This window comes from Lepidochelys kempii, chromosome 9, assembly GCF_965140285.1.
Source record: "Lepidochelys kempii isolate rLepKem1 chromosome 9, rLepKem1.hap1, whole genome shotgun sequence".
Lineage (NCBI taxonomy): Eukaryota > Metazoa > Chordata > Testudines > Cheloniidae > Lepidochelys > Lepidochelys kempii.
The window spans coordinates 61,599,053-61,619,213 of NC_136388.1; the positions used below are offsets into that span (position 1 = coordinate 61,599,053).

Genomic DNA, 20,161 nt, shown 5'->3' on the forward strand with positions numbered 1-20,161 from the left:
CGCTGTCTGGTCACCCTAGAGCAGGGAGGGAGAGCTCATTCAACCCTGGCTTGCAGTGACAGCTATCAGACAAATCCCTGGAGAACAGAGTGAGGGAAAGAATCCTGCACTAGTCCCTCAGGGCATGCGGTATATGGTATCTGATGTGTCTTTTCTTCTCTAATTTCTGTGATACTGTATGAAGATCATGAAAATCTGAAAATATTTGCCTAACGAATTATTTCTCTTTTACAGGATTAAACCAGCTGCCTTTTGATCCTGCCACTAACAACGGACCTCTGCAGTTTACCAACACCACTGGCCCTCTGGTTTCTGAAAGTGCAGTTGAGAATGGAGGGGAATCAAGCAAGAAGAGAAAGAGAACAAACATTCCTGCAAGTGAGCCAGACAGAAACACTATGTGTTTAGCTGGGGAAGAGTAGCTGAGGGAAATGACCGAGGCTTCTGCTTAAAATGGCAAAGCAAAGTAGCTTTAATCCCTGCTGTGTCAGTAATTCAGAGTTACTGGGAGATCTGTTTCTGTCACTTGTCACTGGATAGCTAGAAATAACTGGAATTACAGCTTGGTACGTGCTCAAGGCTGGATTAGCCAGCAGTGGGTGTTCATTTCTGTTTTGGATCAGATTGGTGTGAAAAATATACATGGACGTGGCTTCCTGTGTATTCCCTTCACTTCTGTATATTGAGGATAGTTGCCATTTATATATAGATATGAGTGTGTCTTCATCTGGCGAAGTGGATGTGCCAGACTCCAACACCCTGCATGGTGTTAACAGTTTTGAAATTGTGACTCAAAAATCATGACTCAGGCCCCCCAGAATTATGAGACTGGCTAAAATCATGAGATATTAAAAAACAATAAATGTTGAGTGCTTTTCATTTGCTTTCTGGTCTTTGAGCCTTCAGAATTCAGATTTTCAAGCTTTTCTCTGCAACAATGAGGGCTAGAAACTTTAAAAAAAAAAAAAAGAAAGCTGAGATTCTTGTGTAATCTCATGATTCCAGGGCCTGGGGTTTTAACAAAACACCGAATATTATGAGACTCACAGTAAAATTGTGAGTTGGAAATAGTGGGTCTTTTCTCAGCTCTGGAAGCCTGCCATGTGCTGCTCAGATTGCATGTATCACTATCTGCAGAGTACCCACACTGAATCCCACATGCAGTGATCCTTTTCTTGTAGGCTTGCAACCACAGGGAAGGTAATATTCCTATTCAGCCAGGAAGAATGGAAAGAGACAGCCCATGTTATGAGGAAGACAGAGGGTCGCCAATTCAAAAAGCTTTAAACTACAAGGTCAATTTACTAGCTAATGTCTGTTAGGTTTCTTACTATTTCTTTTTCCAGATATTATTCTCTTTTTCATTCCACCCATATCTATATTATCTTTGCTAAATTTGCATTGATTTCCACTCTAGTTTTCTAAATCATGCAACGTTCTTGCAAGTAGCTGTGGATGGAGTTCAGGCTCCATAGCAGGTTATTAATTGAATTGTGGTAATGTGATTTTTAGATCTTAACAGGGAATATACAGAATATCAGTAATGGTTTATTTTTAGAAATGAAAGTGTGAAAGTAAACTTTATCTTTTTATTTCCTAGATTTGTATAGTTTGAAGGGGAAAAAAAGTCCAATATCAAACTTAACTAACGTTGAAAAAAGTTTTAGAAAGCACATTTCTCTAGTTTTCTATGACAGTAAAATAGATGGTGAATAGAAATAAATGCAAGATACTTATTTAATTTGTATACCAGTTTTTACTGATGACAGGTTAATAATGAAACTTTACTATTTTCTATGAGAAGTGAAAAGCCATGAAAAATGGAAAAAAAACATAATTGGGAAAACTAAATTCTTATGGAAAATTCTCCTTTGACTTCATATTGACCATTAATTGAAACCTGTCAGAAACTGAGGTAAGACTGCTCAGGCCTAGTGGTCAGAGCAGTGGCAGTCGGGCCTTAGGCTCTGAGCCAGAATTGGGAGTCAGGAGCAAGGTTGGAAGAAGGCAAGAGTAGGGCTGGGAGCTAGGCTGGAGCCAGATCAGGGCTGGAGCAGGACTGGGGACAACACTGGAGCAAGAGCAGGGCTGGAGCAGGCTGAGGCCTGTGGAATCTGTCACCACTGTCAGGCAGAGGAGAGTTGCAAGCCATGAGGTGATGCTGAGCGACTGAGCTGCTGTTTCGCCTGTGAGGTTTATATACCTGGTCTGAGTATCCCCAGACTAGCTCCTGGCTTGTGGATTGGCTGGAGCCTAGTGTAGGAATGACTCTCCCTGCATGTGGCTTGCTCAGGCTCCAGTTCAGGGATGACTCCTCATTCCACAGATCCTAAGAAATAGCCGCTGCTGCTGTTAGGTAGGTAGGAATGTAAAGACGTTCCTTGTGTATAGATGAAGGTAAATGAATCCACTTCTGCATGAATTTTCCTGTGCCAATAGACGGATAAGGAAATAAGAGAGTTGTTTGACAACTATAAAATAAATAATAAAAGTGAGTGTTTGTCTTCTGTTTCTTTTATGTGAAATAACTTTATATCTGGAAAATAAAATAGGAAATCTATTGGTAATTGTATCAATGAGAGAAGAACTATAATAACAGGGTAGTCAATGTGACATTTTAAACAAATATGTACAAGGAGTTTAGAAAATTTCAGTGAAAAACGATGCACATTGCTAGTGTATTCAACAAAGCACATTAAAGAATAAGTTTTACTACACAGGCCTATTCCTGTAGGAGAGGAAAGATTTGAAATTTTGTAGTATGTCAGAATCATACTACTGACATGTCTATGAAATAAAATATTGTTTAATTGTTAAGTTTAAGGAGAATCATGTAGGCATCAGTCAAATGTGTAGGGAACCTGTATTTTGAAATTATTGTGCAGTCATTGCATTCTTACCAATGGTAGTGTTTTTAAGTGATTCAGTGTCCACTGTTAATAGTATGTTCATAATAGAAAATAATAACTATAGCATGGAAAGACTTTGAATCAGTGGTTACTGTTGCATTTAGGATAACATAATATAATGAGATTTTCCTCTCAAGTAATGGCAGGATAGCCATATAATTGTATTTACCAAGTTCATGCATATAATTTGCTTACAAAACCGTAGAAACAACAACAAAAAAAAGACAAATAAAAGAAATGCACGAACACAATCCTCTCTGTGGCATCACTACACCAATGGAATCAAGTTCACAGCAGAGTGTAGAGGGCTTGGGGGTGATAGCACCCAATTCACAACATCTGATAATGTAATTTACCAGCTACAAAACTGCATAATACATAACTGTTTTTTTTTTTTTAAAGATTAAAGAAATTCCCTGGCAAAACTTTGTTAACCTGGAGTTCAAGTTGAAAGAACATATCACATAAAAAAAAAACCCATAAGAAAACATCATTTATGTCACAGTTCCCGGGCTAACTGCATTGCTGAGCCCTCTTGGTCTCTTTGTGTGTACTCCCTCTCAGGCCTTTAGCTGTCACCTCTCTCGGGGTGGAATCGTGATTCTGCCACTCTTCTGCCCTCTGAGATCAACTGTGATTACCTGAGCAGGCCTGCTTTGGGTTCAGTACCTTCGGTTCCTTTCCCCCAGCAGCTGTGACAGTGGTATCCAGTAATCAAACAGTCTTCATAAAGCAAAGTATTATTTATTTAGAACAAAAACATTTAAGGAAAAATAGATCTTAAAAACCATAATCCAGTTTATACGAATGCCAACTACTTTAAATACCTCTCCTAGGCCTCTCTCTGTGTTTACCCTGTCCACCCAACAATGGACACTCCCCTCCCCTTCCTCTCCTGAGAAGGGCTTTTTAAAGGTTCTTTTGATTCTTCATTCCTAGCATTAGCAGAACAACTGTGTCACTTCAACCTGGAGCCAGGATATCAGATGCCTGAAGCTAATAGGTTCCCCCACTGTCTTTTGTAATTGCCCTCGGCCAAGTATGTGTTGGGAGGTTGCTTGTCTTGATCTATTGTGTTCCTTTCCTGCTTGTTTTACTCATCGCCCCCTATTAAGCTTGAACAACACATTTGTATAAGGAGGTCTTATAACCCAATATACAATAACTTCACTTCAGTAGCTAGGTCACACACACTGTTCATAAAATTATAACATTTCAGTATTGTTAGATTATTAGATACCAATTACATGTCTGTCAGAGTTTTGTCAGCAGTGACCTAATATTAAAAACCAGAACATTCAAAGTAAAGGTTCCAGTATAGAAAACAAACCCAAAACATTTCAAAGCATTCACAATTTAGGTCACTAGAATGACCTTAATTTGCCTAGTAGTACTGTCAGCCTCCCCCTGTCCTTTCTTTGTTAACCAAATACTAAGTTTGGAAGCTGTGTTATTTCTGGATGAAAGCTTTAAGAAATCATTTGAATGGCTTGAGTCATAGAGTTTAAGGCCAGAAGGGACCCTACCAGATCATGTAGTCTGACCTCCTGTATATAACAGGCGACGAGCACCACCCAGCCACTCATATGCTGAACCCAACAACTGAAATGAGACCAAAGTATCACAGCCCACAGGAGACTAGACTGTTATGTGCCACAGGTAGAGAATAGGAGGGACCGAGGTGCGCCAGTGCTCAAGGGCTCTGCAACAGCAATGATCTTGGGAAGTGTCCCACACCCTTGGGGCAATTCAAATTCAGAAGAGTCCCAGTGCTGTACTAATCTCCTATCTTCTCCATCACTTTTTCAGAAGAGCATAAAGTTCAGATGTGTGCTGAAGACCTCGTACATTTGGAGAAGGCCCTGTACTTGTAAAGTTAGTGGATGGAATATTGTAAACATGAACAACAGAACATTGCATATAGCAGACTCCATACGTGTATCTCTTTGACATGAAATGTGATGCTTTGTCACCACATTAATCTTTTTTCTATTAATATAGGTGCTATAATTTAATGACTTTGGCCTAGAAAGCTTCCCTAGCTTAGTGATGTGGGCTCTGTGTCTAATGATGCTGATTTACTTGCTGGCACATGGAATCTTTATGAACAATGGGAAATGACTGCCCTCAGCATGGATTGTGCATGGTCATAAAGAGGATCACTGTGCAATTAAGAGTAAGGCCTTTTCAGCATTATGCTGTACAAGATGTGGGATAGAGGAATAAACTGCCCTCTTCTGTGTAGTTCTGCGCTCTCTATTCTCTTTAGTCTCTTCGCTGAGGTCTGTTACTATGTCCCTCTAACCCCTAAGCCCCATCCGCCCCTATCTTCGGTCCTCCCTCTTTCTCCTTTAACTGATCTCTCTTATCTGATTCCTATTCCTTTTGGTCTTGAATCCCTTGACTGGAGAAACCTATCCCCAATGCCCTCTACTCCCCAGTTACTGCCCTTCCTTTTGTCTTCAGAACATTTGAGCAAGTTCACAGATTCATAGGTTCCAAGGCTGGAAGGGACCATTGTGATCATGTAGTCTGGCCTCCTGTATAACACAAACCATAGAACTTTCCCAAAATAATTCTTAGAGCAGATCTTTTAGAAAAACACCCAATCCTGATTTAAAAACGGTCAGTGATGTAGAGTCTACCACAACCCTTGGTAAATTGTTCCAGTGGTTAATTATCCTCACTGTTAAAAATATACATAACTTCCAGTGTGAAGGGAAATACACTGAAAGTGAAAAAAGAAAAGGAGTACTTGTGGCACCTTAGAGACTAACAAATTTATTTGAACATAAGCTTTTGTGAGCTACAGCTCACTTCATCGGATGCATTCAGTGGAAAATACAGTGGGGAGATTTATGTACATAGAGAACATGAAACAATAGGTGTTACCATACACACTGTAATGAGAGTGATCACTTAAGATGAGCTTTACCAGCGGCGGGGGGGAGGAACCTTTTGTAGTGATAATCAAGGTGGGCCATTTCCAGCAGTTGACAAGAACGTCTGAGGAACCGTGGGAGGTGGTGGGGGGAAATAAACATGGCGAAATAGTTTTATTTTGTGTTATGACCCATCCACTCCCAGTCTCTATTCAAGCCTAAATTAATTGTATCCAGTTTGCAAATTAATTCCAATTCAGCAGTCTCTTGTTGGAGTCTGTTTTTGAATTTTTTTGTTGAAGAATTGCAACTTTTAGGTCTGTAATCGAGTGACCAGAGAGATTGAAGTGTTCTCCGACTGGTTTTTGAACGTTATAATTCTTGACGTCTGATTCGTGTCCATTTATTCTTTTACATAGAGACTGTCCAGTTTGGCCAATGTATATGGCAGAGGGACATTGCTGGCACGTGATGGCATATATCACATTGGTAGATGTGCAGGTGAACGAGCCTCTGATAGTGTGGCTGATGTGATTAGGCCCTATGATGGTGTCCCCTGAATAGATATGTGGACACAGTTGGCAACGGGCTTTGTTGCAAGGATAGGTTCTTGGGTTAGTGGTTCTGTTGTGTGGTGTGTGGTTGCTGGTGAGTATTTGCTTCAGGTTGGGGGGCTGTCTGTAAGCAAGGACTGGCCTGTCTCCCAAGATCTGAGAGTGATGGGTCATCCCTCAGGATAGGTTGTATTGTCCCCAGATGTGTGGCTATGTAGACTCCCTCCTCAGGCTCTACGCTACCAGCTTTCCCAGCTATCTTTGAGACACCACTGACTTCCTGAGGAAACTACAATCCATCAGTGATCTTCCTGAAAATACCATCCTGGCCACTATGGATGTAGAAGCCCTCTACACCAACATTCCACACAAAGATGGACTACAAGCCATCAGGAACAATATCCCCGATAATGTCACGGCAAACCTGGTGGCTGAACTTTGTGACTTTGTCCTCACCCATGACAATGTATACCTTCAAATCAGCGGCTCTGCTATGGGTACCCGCATGGCCCCACAGTATGCCAACATTTTTATAGCTGACTTAGAACAACGCTTCCTCAGCTCTCGTCCCCTCGTGCCCCTACTCTACTTGCGCTACATTGATGACATGTTCATCATCTGGACCCATGGAAAAGAAGCCCTTGAGGAATTCCACCATGATTTCAACAATTTCCATCCCACCATCAACCTCAGCTTGGACCAGTCCACACAAGAGATCCACTTCCTGGACACTATGGTGCTAATAAGCGATGGTCACATAAACACCACCCTATACCGGAAACCTGCTGACCACTATGCCTACCTACATGCCTCCAGCTTTCACCCAGACCACACCACACGATCCATTGTCTAAAGCCAAGCTGTATGATACAACCGCATTTGCTCCAACCCCTCTGTCAGAGACAAACACCTACAAGATCTCTATCAAGCATTCTTACAACTACAGTCCCCAGCTGCTGAAGTGAAGAAACAGATTGACAGAGCCAGCCAGAAGTCACCTACTACAGGACAGGCCCAACAAAGAAAATAACAGAACGCCACTAGCCATCACCTTCAGCCCCCAACTAAAACCTCTCCAACGCATCATCAAGGATCTACAACCTATCCTGAGGGATGACTCATCACTCTCACAGATCTTGGGAGACAGGCCAGTCCTTGCTTACAGACAGCCCCCCAACCTGAAGCAAATACTCACCAGCAACCACACACCACACAACAGAACCACTAACCCAAGAACCTATCCTTGCAACAAAGCCCGTTGCCAACTGTGTCCACATATCTATTCAGGGGACACCATCATAGGGCCTAATCACATCAGCCACACTATCAGAGGCTCGTTCACCTGCACATCTACCAATGTGATATATGCCATCACGTGCCAGCAATGTCCCTCTGCCATATACATTGGCCAAACTGGACAGTCTCTATGTAAAAGAATAAATGGACACGAATCAGACGTCAAGAATTATAACGTTCAAAAACCAGTCGGAGAACACTTCAATCTCTCTGGTCACTCGATTACAGACCTAAAAGTTGCAATTCTTCAACAAAAAAATTCAAAAACAGACTCCAACAAGAGACTGCTGAATTGGAATTAATTTGCAAACTGGATACAATTAATTTAGGCTTGAATAGAGACTGGGAGTGGATGGGTCATAACACAAAATAAAACTATTTCGCCATGTTTATTTCCCCCCACCACCTCCCACGGTTCCTCAGACGTTCTTGTCAACTGCTGGAAATGGCCCACCTTGATTATCACTACAAAAGGTCACCCCCCCGCCCCGCGCTCTCCTGCTGGTATTAGCTCATCTTAAGTGATCACTCTCATTACAGTGTGTATGGTAACACCTATTGTTTCATGTTCTCTATGTATATAAATCTCCCCACTGGGTTTTTCACTGAATGCATCCAATGAAGTGAGCTGTGGCTCACGAAAACTTATGCTCAAATAAATCTGTCAGTCTCTAAGGTGTCACAAGTACTCCTTTTCTTTTTGCGAATACAGACTAACACGGCTGCTACTCTGAACACTGAAAGTGGTTAATTTTTTCTGCTAATATGAAATAAATGTTTCCAAATGGGAAGGGGCCAGAGCCGCAGCTGTTGTATATTGACCTTGATCTCAGTTGAGCTATGTGAGTTTACAGCCCCTGAGGATCTGTGCCCCGGTTTCTGTGCTTCTGTCAGAAGATAAAAAGGTTGCTTCCCCCACAAAACAGCACATCTACAAGGGCTCTGTGAGCTCCTCTCAAGAACAATGGAGGAGCTACACCTGAAACACATGGGGATGACACCAACCTTATTTTTCTTTGGAAGGTCTTCTACAGTGTATGAGGGCAGCAGCTCTTTTCCCAAGTGGCAGAGTGGTGGGGCTGGGATCAGCGTCACTGTTGGTGCAGATCAGTGGTTCTCAACCAGCTGTACACGTAGCTCTGTGGGTATGCAGAGGTCTTCCAGGGGGTACATCAACTCATCTAGATGCCTAGTTTTACAACATGCACGTAAAAAGCACTAGCAAAGTCAGTGCAAACTAAAATTTTATACAAACAATGACTTGTTTATACCACTTTATATACTATTCACTGAAATGTAAGTACAAATATTTATATTCCAATTGATTTATTTTAATAATTGTATTGGTAAAAATGAGAAAGTTAGCAATTTTTCAGTAACTGTGTGCTCTGACACATTTGTATTTTTGTGTCTGATTTTGTAACCAAGTAGTGTTTAAGTGAGGTGAAACTTGGGGATATGGAAGACAAATCAGACTCCTGAAATGAGTACAGTAGTCTGGAAAGGTTGAGAGCCACTGGTTTAGATACTACAGAACCTTGTTGGGTAATGCTTGCTCTGTAGAGGAACAGACGCAGCACTAAGTTCCCGAACACTAAAATTAATCAACCTCTCCTTTTAGCAGATGGTGTTAGAAATCTGAATGTAGACTCCACCCCAATGGGCTTGCCTATGTCTGACCTCACTGCATGGGCCACTGCGATGAACAATCTAGGGATGGCACCGATGGGAATGTCAGGGCAGCCGCTGCTGCCTGGTATGTAACTTAATTGATACTATATCTGTCATTAATTTGCTAACTACTGTCAGCACTGAGGACATATTTAGAGGAGTTTACCTAAACTGATATTTATTTCTACCTCAAAAACCCACAAAGGTGATGAATGCCTAAAATGCACAGACTGTGCAAGGTGACTTATCTAGAGGCCAGAGTCTAAACCAGGGGTTGGCAACCTTCGGCACACAGCCCATCACGATAATCTGCTGGCCGGCCGTGAGACATGTTGTTTACATTGATTGTCCACAGGCATGCTCCCCCCCACCCCCCCCCCCCGCAGCTCCCAGTGGCTGCGGTTCGCTGTTCCCGGCCAATGGGAGCTGCGGGAAGCGGAGGTTGCTGACTCCTGGTCTAAACTGTGCTGATTTAAAATATGAATGAAAGGGTATGTCTACACTACGAAATTAGGTCAAATTTATAGAAGTCGTTTTTTAGAAATCGGTTTTATATATTCGAGTGTGTGTGTCCCCACAGAAAATGCTCTAAGTGCATTAAGTGCATTAACTCAGCGGAGTGCTTCCACAGTACCGAGGCTAGAGTCGACTTCCGGAGCGTTGCACTGTGGGTAGCTATCCCACAGTTCCCGCAGTCTCCGCTGCCCATTGGAATTCTGGGTTGAGATCCCAATGCCTGATGGGGCTAAAACATTGTCACCGGTGGTTCTGGGTACATATCGTCAGGCCCCCATTCCCTCCCTCCCTCCCTCTGTGAAAGCAAGGGCAGACAATCGTTTCGTGCCTTTTTTCCTGAGTTACCTGTGCAGACGCCATACCACGGCAAGCACGGAGCCCGCTCAGCTCACTGTCACCGTATGTCTCCTGGGTGCTGGCAGACGTGGTACTGCATTGCTGCACGGCAGCAGCAACCCATTGCCTTGTGGCAGCAGATGGTGCAATAGGACTGGTAGCCGTCATGGTCATGTCCGAGGTGCTCCTGGTCACCTCTGTGAGGTCGATCAGGAGCGCCTGGGCAGACATGGGCACAGGGACTAAATTTGGAGTGACTTGGTCAGGTCATTCTCTTTAGTCCTGCAGTCAGTCCTATTGAACCATCTTATGGTGAGCAGGCAGGTGATACGAACTGCTAGCAGTCCTATTGCATCATCTTCTGCTGGGCAGGCAAGAGATGAGGATGGCTAGCAGTCCTATTGTACCACCTTCTGCCAAGCAGCCATGAGATGTGGGTGGCATGCAGTCCTTCTGCACCGTCTGCTGCCAGCCAAAGATGTAAAAGATAGATGGAGTGTATCAAAACAAGAAATAGACCAGATTTGTTTTGTACTCATTTGCAACCCCCCCCCCCGCCCCCTGTCTAGGGGACTCATTCCTCTAGGTCACACTGCAGTCACTCACAGAGAAGGTGCAGGGAGGTAAATCTAGCCGTGTATCAATCAGAGGCCAGACTAACCTCCTTGTTCCAATAAGAACAATAACTGAGGTGCACCATTTCTTATTGGAACCCTCGGTGAAGTCCTGCCTGAAATACTCCTTGATGTAAAGCCACCCCCTTTGTTGATTTAAACTCCCTGTAAGCCAACCCTGTAAGCCGTGTCGTCAGTCGCCCCTCCCTGCGTCAGAGCAACGGCAAACAATCGTGCATCTGAATTGAGAGTGCTGTCCAGAGCAGTCACAATGGAGCACTCTGGGATAGCTCCCAGAGGCCAATAGCGTCGAATTGCGTCCACGGTACCCCAAATTTGACCCGGCAAGGCCGATTTTAAGCACTAATCCACTTGTCAGGGGTGGAGTAAGGAAATTGATTTTAAGAGCCCTTTAAGTGGAAATAAAGGGCTTCATTGTGTGGACGGGTGCAGGTTTACATCGATTTAACGTTGCTAAATTCGACCTAAAGTCCTAGTGTAGACCAGGGCTAAGTTTAGTTTGATGGGTGTTTTAATAACATTTCAACTCCCCTCCCCATGCTCTGGAAGACTTACCACACAGGGCCCAATATAAAGGCTCAGAAGAGAATAGCAGGCATGAGCAGGTCAGGAGTGAGAGGCGTTGGCTGAGTTGTGTGTGGCGAGCCCAAGGCTCCAGCAACCATCTTTCATGCCACAACAAAGCTGTTCACTTTGCTCGCTTCATACTGACGCTCTGGAACTGGGCCAGTAATGGTTCGCTGACGAGTTAATTGGACAATGAACAATCTTGGAATCAATTAGACACAAGGCAGAGTAGAGAAAATAGTATCGGGTTAAATGATAGAGTAGGGCAGGGGTTAATGGAGGCATCTTAGTGAGCTGTAGCTCACGAAAGCTCATGCTCAAATAAATTGGCTAGTCTCTAAGGTGCCACTTGTACTCCTTTTCTTACAGCACACATGAACTTCGGTTCAAGGCTAAGCCCCTCTTCGGTCCATGACAGAAATTAGTCTGACTCAGGCAGGAAGCCTGCTAGGGGTTGGGTCAGAGCCTGAGTTCTGCTCTGACAGATAAATACTAGCACATGGAATGGACAAATGTACTTTGTACATGCATCCACTGCTGTCCAGGTGTGGCCTACACATGCAAAACATATGAGAAAAACCAAGGAGAGCATGGACTTTGACTGGATTTGGACCAAGTTCGGTTATGCCGTTGCACTCCACGCCATGACGGCAGCTGGTCTGCATTACTGGTTGGTACAGCATGGAAATACCTGCGTAAAATACAACGTTTGATTTGCACACAAGGCTACAATATCAAGTTTTATTATACATAATGAAAAAAGTGGCACAACTCTAATGAATGTCATCACACACAATAAAAACTTGCAAATTGTCATCTCAGTGATTCATAAACTGTGAATGGCAGCACATTGCTAGGCTGAATAAAATGCAGAACACGCCTTCGTACACTTCATGAAAGTGTTTCCAGAACTCGTGATTAAGGCTGTGATTTAGTCACGGAGGTAATGGAAGTCACGGAATCCGTGACTTCAGTCTGCCGTGGCTGGGAGCTGCAGGGTCCCCTGCCACCCGCTGGGGCAAGAAGCTGTGGGGGCGGCAGGGAAACCCCCCAGCTCCCTACTGCCGGGGGCAGTGGGGGACCACCCCTGCTCCTGGCGGACAGCAGCTGGGGACCCCCTGTTCCCTCCTGGTGATCAGGGAACCCCCGAACTCTGGGCTGTGGAAGATGGCCGGGAACCCCTGAGCTCCCGGCTGTTGCGGCCGCCAGGGGTGGCGGGCAGCTCCGAGCTGCTGCGGAGGAACCCAAGCTCCTGGCCCCCATGGGTGGCGGGAAACACCAAGCTCCTGGCCCCCATGGGCAGCAGGGAATGCTGGGAGCTGCAGGCAGCAGGGGCACCCCGCAGCCCCCAGCTGCTACAGCAGGGGTAGGCAAACTTTTTGGCCTGAGGGCCACATCAGGGTTGCGAAACTGTATGGAGGGCTGGGTAGGGAAGGCTGTGCCTCCCCAAACAGCCTGTCCCCCTCCCCCTCTCCGCCCCCTCCTACTTCCCGTCCCCTGACTGCCCCCCTTAGAACTCCCAACCCATCCAACCCTCCCTGTCCCCTGACCACCCCCTCCCAGGACCCCTGCCCCTAACCGCCCCCTGGGACTCCACTCCCTAGTCTGCCCCCCCACCCCCTTTCCCCTGACTGCCCTGACCCCTATCCACACCCCTGCCCCAACTGCCCCCCCCCCCGGAACTCTACCCTCTATCCAACCGCCCCCTGCTCCCTATCCCCTGACTGCTCCCCGGGCCTCCTGCCCCTTATCCATGCCGCTCAGAGCAGCAGGAGCTCGCAGCCCCGCTGGAGCCAACCCCATTGCTGCGCTGACCAGCAGGAGCGGCAGGCCAGAGCACTGGTGGCGCGGAGAGCTGAGGCTGCGGGGGTGGGGGGACAGCAGGGGAGGGGCTGGGGGCTAGCCTCCCCAGCTGGGAGCTCAGGGGCCAGGCAGGATGGTTCCGCAGGCTGGATGTGGCCCGCGGGCCGTAGTTTGCCCATCTCTGTGCTACAGGCAGCTCCTAGTCCCTGCAGCTGCTCTGCTTGAAGTAGTGTGGGGATCTGCAGATCCCCATTTTGTCAGAGATATTTTTAGTAAAAGTTAGGGACAGGTCACAGCTTCCATGAATTTTTCTTTTTTGCCTGTGACCTGTCCATGACTTTTACTAATAATATCTGTGACAAAATCTTAGCCTTACTCATGATGCACAATACCAGTATGTTTTCCAAAATCTCTCTCACACAACAACCTCAAATACCATTTCATTCCCCCTCATGTGTGGAACTGTGCATACCCCCTATAAGAATGCACAAAGCATCTGTGATTTCCATTGCACATCTGGATTCAGCACCAGTCCGAACGAGTGCCTCTCTCACTGTGTGTTCTGGTTCAGATATCCATCAGTGGCCTGAGTCTGCTCCTGGCAAAAAACTCCATCTTCTCCTCACAGGCATTGTGCAGAGCATAGCAAGCCACATTAACACAGAGTGTGAGGAAGCAGGGCCTGCTGCAGAGCCAGCCTCTGGGCAACCTAATGAGCACAGCTGGCCTGTAGTAGGCTGCCTGATTGGCCACACCACCTGATTGATTGGAAGAAGCAGAAGACCAGCTCTGAAGTTCAGTGGCTGCTCAAAGCATTTGCCAATGGCTATGATAGCTCTTGTGCCGGTTTGTTCCTAGCCTTGCCCCTGTCTTGCCTCACTCAGGGTAACTTGTTTCTGACCCTCAGCTCCGCCACTTGGCCTTTGACTCCATCTCTGACCCTGGGCTCCTATTCCTGGCTACAGTCTCCTGCTCTAATTGCTAACCCTGACTCCTGCTCCAACCACAAGGCATGACTACCCACATCCCTGACTCTGAAAGTTTGAGCAGTCCAAAAAACCCACCAATAATAAGGGAACTAGAGCTGATACAGCAGACATGGATCCTACAAAGGCCAATATCTCTGACACAGATAGTGGGAACCCTACAGACCTTGCAGACCCGAATTGCAATCCTGCAGGTGCAGAATGTGGTTACATCATTCCCTTGATGTAAGACAAATGTTGGCATTTTAGTTGCAGAGGACAAAACAGATCAGAAAGTCACCTAGGCTGGCTGTTGTCACAGTTGAACGAGTCAGAGGACAAGCTGTTTCTTCCCAGGGAATCTGTAAGTGGATCTCTGGTTGTATCTTACTTTATGAGGTGGCATGTCCTTCTGCTCCTTATGACATATGGGCTCACTCTATGAGACCACAAGCAGCTTCAGTAGCATCACTTCAAGAGATACCCCTGCTTGACTGACATTTGCAGGGCTGCTATGTGGAGCTCCATCCACTCATTCTTGAGACATTACGCCTTGGTCCAAGCCTGTTCCACTGACGCATCTTTTGGAACAGTGGTTCTACAAGCAGCCATACCACTTACATCCTTGCACCTTCCTCCTCTCTGGATACTGCCTGTCAGTCATCCAGAGTACAATACACAGAGGGACCAACACTGGAAGAAGAAAGGGAAGTTATTTACCCTTTGTAACTGGAGTTCTTCAGGGTCCCCCTCTGTATTCCACTACCCACTCAACTTCCTCTCTGCTTCAGATTGTGTCTGTTCGCGGTACAGAAAGAACTGGAGAGGTGGTTGCTCTGCACCACCCCGTCCCTAATGCCCTTGGTGCAGAGTATGAGGAGTGCGAGTATGCAGGCATGAACCTATGGACACTACTTGCAAGAATTCTCTGGTCTCAGGTGCATGGAGTGCATTTGTACCAACAATGGAATGCGACAGGGACCACGTACCTGAAAGAACTCCAGTAACAGAGGGTAAATAACTTCCTTTTCCTAAATGTTGATATTAACTATTTCATTACCAGTCATTTTATCAGAAACATCCAGCTAATGTGTTACTCATTACAGTTGGATGCCATGCAGTGTCGGGGAGAAGTAGGGTGTCTGGTTCCTCTTAAGGGTTTGTGAGCTGGATCTGGGAGTTGAAATCTTTAAAAGCATCAGGTCACCTCTGCCCCTACCAACAAGAGGCTGGGATAGTTGAATTTAAGCAAAGCCAAATTACGCAGGCAAAACTGAGCCATGTATCGAGATGCTGCAGAAATGCAGCCCTGGGAGAAACATGGCAGGATAAAGCAGAAGAAAGTAAAACTCATCTACCAGAGCCAGCTATCAGCTGTGCCAGGAACAGCTACAGGTGGCCAGCATCCAGGCCACCATCCCAGTGGAGGGACTGGCTTTTGTGGGCTGCCAGACAATCTTCTGCAAAGAAAACTGGTTCTCTAACCTTGGAGCAGCACATGAAATGCTACCACCTTGTGGCCAGAGGAGAACACATGCAGTGCATCATTCAGAAGAGCAGAATTAGCTAAAATTTAGGCAGGTTGAAATGAAGGAAACAAACTGAACACACAAATATCCTCTAACTTGCTAAATTCGTTTTATCCATCTACATCCAAGACCTCATGGACCCCACAACAAGCTGGACCCAAATTCTACAGCCTAATTCCAGGACTTTGCAGTCTTAGAATCATAGAATATCAGGGTTGGAAGGGACCTCAGTAGGTCATCTAGTCCAACCCCCTGCTCAAAAGCAGGACCCATCCCCAATTAAATCATCCCAGCCAGGGCTTTGTCAAGCCTGACCTTAAAAACTTCTAAGGAAGGAGATTCCACCACCTCCCTAGGCAACGCATTCCAGTGTTTCACCACCCTCCTAGTGAAAAAGTTTCTCCTAATATCCAACCTAAACCTCCCCCACTGCAACTTGAGACCATTTCTCCTTGTCCTGTCCTCTTCCACCACTGAGAATAGTCTAGAACCATCCTCTCTGGAACCACCTCTCAGGTAGTTGAAAGCAGCTATCAAATCCCCCCTCATTCTTCTCTTCTGCAGACTAAACAATCCCAGTTCCCTCAGCCTCTCCTCATAAGTCATGTGTTCCAAACCCCTAATCATTTTTGTTGCCCTTCGCTGGACTCTTTCCAATTTATCCACATCCTTCTTGTAGTGTGGGGCCCAAAACTGGACACAGTACTCCAGATGAGGCCTCACCAATGTCCAATAGAGGGGGACGATCACGTCCCTCGATCTCCTCGCTATGCCCCTACTTATACATCCCAAAATGCCATTGGCCTTCTTGGCAACAAGGGCACACTGCTGACTTATATCCAGCTTCTCGTCCACTGTCACCCCTAGGTCCTTTTCCACAGAACTCCTGCCTAGCCATTCGGTCCCTAGTCTGTAGCCGTGCATTGGGTTCTTCCGTCCTAAGTGCAGGACCCTGCACTTATCCTTATTGAACCTCCATCAGATTTCTTTTGGCCCAATCCTCCAATTTGTCTAGGTCCTTCTGTATCCTATCCCTGCCCTCCAGTGTATCTACCACTCCTCCCAGTTTAGTATCATCCGCAAATTTGCTGAGAGTGCAATCCACACCATCCTCCAGATCATTTATGAAGATATTGAACAAAACCGGCCCCAGGGCCGACCCCTGGGGCACTCCACTTGACACCGGCTGCCAACTAGACATGGAGCCATTGATCACTACCTGTTGAGCCCGACAATCTAGCCAACTTTCTACCCACCTTATAGTGCATTCATCCAGCCCATACTTCTTTAACTTGCTGACAAGAATACTGTTGGAGACCGTGTCAAAAGCTTTGCTAAAGTCAAGATACAATACATCCACTGCTTTCCCTTCATCCACAGAACCAGTAATCTCATCATAGAAGGTCATTAGATTAGTCAGGCATGACCTTCCCTTGGTGAATCCATGCTGACTGTTCCTGATCACTTTCCTCTCATGTAAGTGCTTCAGGATTGATTCCTTGAGGACCTGCTCCATGATTTTTCTGGGGACTGAAGTGAGGCTGACTGGCCTGTAGTTCCCAGGATCCTCCTTCTTCCCTTTTTTAAAGATTGGCACTACATTAGCCTTTTTCCAGTCATCCGGGACTTCCCCCGTTCGCCACGAGTTTTCAAAGACAATGGCCAATGGCTCTGCAATCACAGCCGCCAATTCCTTTAGCACTCTCGGATGCAACTCGTCCGGCCCCATGGACTTGTGCACGTCCAGCTTTTCTAAATAGTCCCTAACCACCTCTTTCTCCACAGAGGGCTGGCCATCTATTCCCCATGTTGTGATGCCCAGCGCAGCAGTCTGGGAGCTGACCTTGTTCGTGAAGACAGAGGCAAAAAAAGCATTGAGTACATTAGCTTTTTCCACATCCTCTGTCACTAGGTTGCCTCCCTCATTCATTAAGGGGCCCACACTTTCCTTGGCTTTCTTCTTGTTGCCAACATACCTGAAGAACCCCTTCTTGTTACTCTTAACATCTCTCGCTAGCTGCAGCTCCAGGTGCGATTTGGCCCTCCTAATTTCATTCCTACATGCCTGAGCAATATTTTTATACTCTTCCCTGGTCATATGTCCAAATTTCCACTTCTTGTAAGCTTCTTTTTTATGCTTAAGATCCGCTAGGATTTCACCGTTAAGCCAAGCTGGTCGCCTGCCATATTTACTGTTCTTTCGACACATCGGGATGGTTTGTCCCTGTAACCTCAACAGGGATTCCTTGAAATACAGCCAGCTCTCCTGGACTCCTTTCCCCTTCATGTTAGTCCCCAGGGGATCCTACCCATCCGTTCCCTGAGGGAGTTGAAGTCTGGTTTCCTGAAGTCCAGGGTCCATATCCTGCTGCTTACCTTTCTTCCCTGTGTCAGGATCCTGAACTCAACCAACTCATGGTCACTGCCTCCCAGATTCCCATCCACTTTTGCTTCCCTTACTAATTTTTCCCGGTTTGTGAGCAGCAGGTCAAGAAAAGCTCCCCCCCTAGTTGGCTCGTCTAGCACTTGCACCAGGAAATTGTCCCCTATGCTTTCCAAAAACTTCCTGGATTATCTATGCACCGCTGTATTGCTCTCCCAGCAGATATCAGGAAAATTAAAGTCACCCATGAGAACCAGGGCATGCGATCTAGTAGCTTCCGCGAGCTGCCGGAAGAAAGCCTCATCCACCTCATCTTCTAGTGGTTACTGTTTAAAAAAAAAAAAAAAAAAAAAGTGAGGTTGTAATGAATTAAATGTGAACATGAATAATGCACTCAGGCCCCCATGTTGTTTATTTTGACATTGCATCCGGTTTGTTTTACGTTGTCCTCACACACCAAGGAGTTTTGTATTGAGAATGCAATACTTATCAAGGGAGAGAGTTGGGGCTTTGATACCTGGGGAGACATGGGCACAGTTTGAAGTTGAGAGACAAGAAGCGTGGCTGGAGATTTTGCTTCCAAAATCATCAGCAGTGCAGTAATTAACAACAAAGATATTTAAGTTATCATGTTGAGGTTTCCGATTTAAAGTCCTGTTGAGTTGAATGGTGCAGTTCTCCCTCTCGGAGCTGCAGTTCCAGGCTGGCAGCAGACTCAGGAAAAGCACAGTGCACTGGTTACACTTTGATCACATTTTCAGTTTTCTTTGCAATCTTTATTTTAAAATGATATTCTTCCTGTAAAATGTCCACACCATTCTGTCAGTGAATCTCTGTCCTGGCTCGCAGCTCTCCTGCTGTTCCATCCTGGGCTCCCTCCACACAGCTGTGTCAATGCACCTGTAGCCCTGCCTCTCTCCAGCAGAGACTGCCTAAATGGGCACGTAGGCTCTAGCTCATTTTCATCTGGGATGGAAAAGATTTGAGGCAGGCTAAGACATGAGTGCAGTCTAATGTGGTGCCGCCAAGAGGGCCCTCTGTTATCACTGCACAGATTGGGGGTGGAGGAGAATCATTAGTGAATTTATCTTTGGTGCAGTATATGGATCCATCGCATTGAGTATCCATGTCAATTTCCTTTGTGCTGTATTCCTGTTAGCAAACAATGAAGCACTGGGCAGTAACAATCACATGTTTCTGAGCTGGAAATAGTAATAGCTTCCCTACACAGCTTCTGTTCTTGCTTCTGGGGGAAGGTAGTGGTTCATATTACACCTGCAGAATGTGTGTTTGGGGTGTGTAGGATAGAAACATTTTCCTAGGTGTGCATGAGAAAGCAAAACATTTCCAATTTTCTGATAGAAAACGGCTTTGTTAACATTTCCCATAGCTCTAGTTGTGAGTCTCCTCCTCTTTAGTTAAACTAATACCCCAAATTGCTTGTGTGCTGTACCACATCTGTTCACATAGTCTTCTCTCTTGTCCTTCCCTTCTTCCCTATGTTTGTCTGTTTACTCACTTGTCATGTATAGTCTCAACCCTAGAGTGTGAGTGCTCTGCCCCAGGGCCTGCCTTCGCGTCATTTGTTTGTGTGCTTCCTAACAGAATGAGGCCCTGATTGTGGTGCCTAGGCACAATTGCAGTAGAAATAATAAATAGTAACTCTCTTCCTTCTTCTCCCCCATTTCAGACTTTGATCCTGCACTTGGAATGATGACGGGAATTCCACCTATCAACCCCATGATGCCCGGCTTGGGGATAGTTCCTCCACCTATTCCTCCAGATATGCCAGCAGTGAAGGAGATTATTCACTGCAAAAGCTGCACCCTTTTCCCACCCAACCCAAGTAAGACTCTGCTAATGTTCTGGCCCATCACCTCTGTAAGATGGAACATAAGAAAGAATGTCTCTCATTCCTCTTGCTAAATAAGAAGTCAGAAACCACAAGAAAGTGTGATTCATTTAGAAGAATGAGGGAGCCTGTTCCCTGTACCACCCACCAGCACAGCTCGCTGAGGATGTACATTTTAAAGGGTCCACTGATAATAAAGCAAGTTATAAGGCAATAGCACCGATTGGTCCTAACACCTTGTCACTGGTTGTTTATCATTTCAC

The 20,161-nt window shown here is 45.7% G+C and overlaps 1 protein-coding gene across 14 annotated transcripts in view; it reads left to right on the plus strand.

Moving 5' to 3' along the window:
• The window catches only part of ENOX2 (ecto-NOX disulfide-thiol exchanger 2), a 135,529-nt gene that overhangs the window by 50,526 nt on the left and 64,842 nt on the right, over positions 1–20,161 (plus strand). For 9 of the 14 annotated variants that reach the window (XR_012160888.2, XR_012160891.1, XR_012160896.2 and 6 more), the window contains 3 exons: positions 235–378; positions 9,263–9,397; positions 19,737–19,892. Coding sequence is in view for 4 of the 14 variants with exons in the window: in XM_073360663.1 (XP_073216764.1) it covers positions 235–378; positions 9,263–9,397; positions 19,737–19,892 (435 nt within the window). In the remaining 10 variants the exon portion in view is untranslated. The other 5 variants (XR_012160887.2, XR_012160894.2, XR_012160892.2 and 2 more) reach the window with 5 other exon arrangements.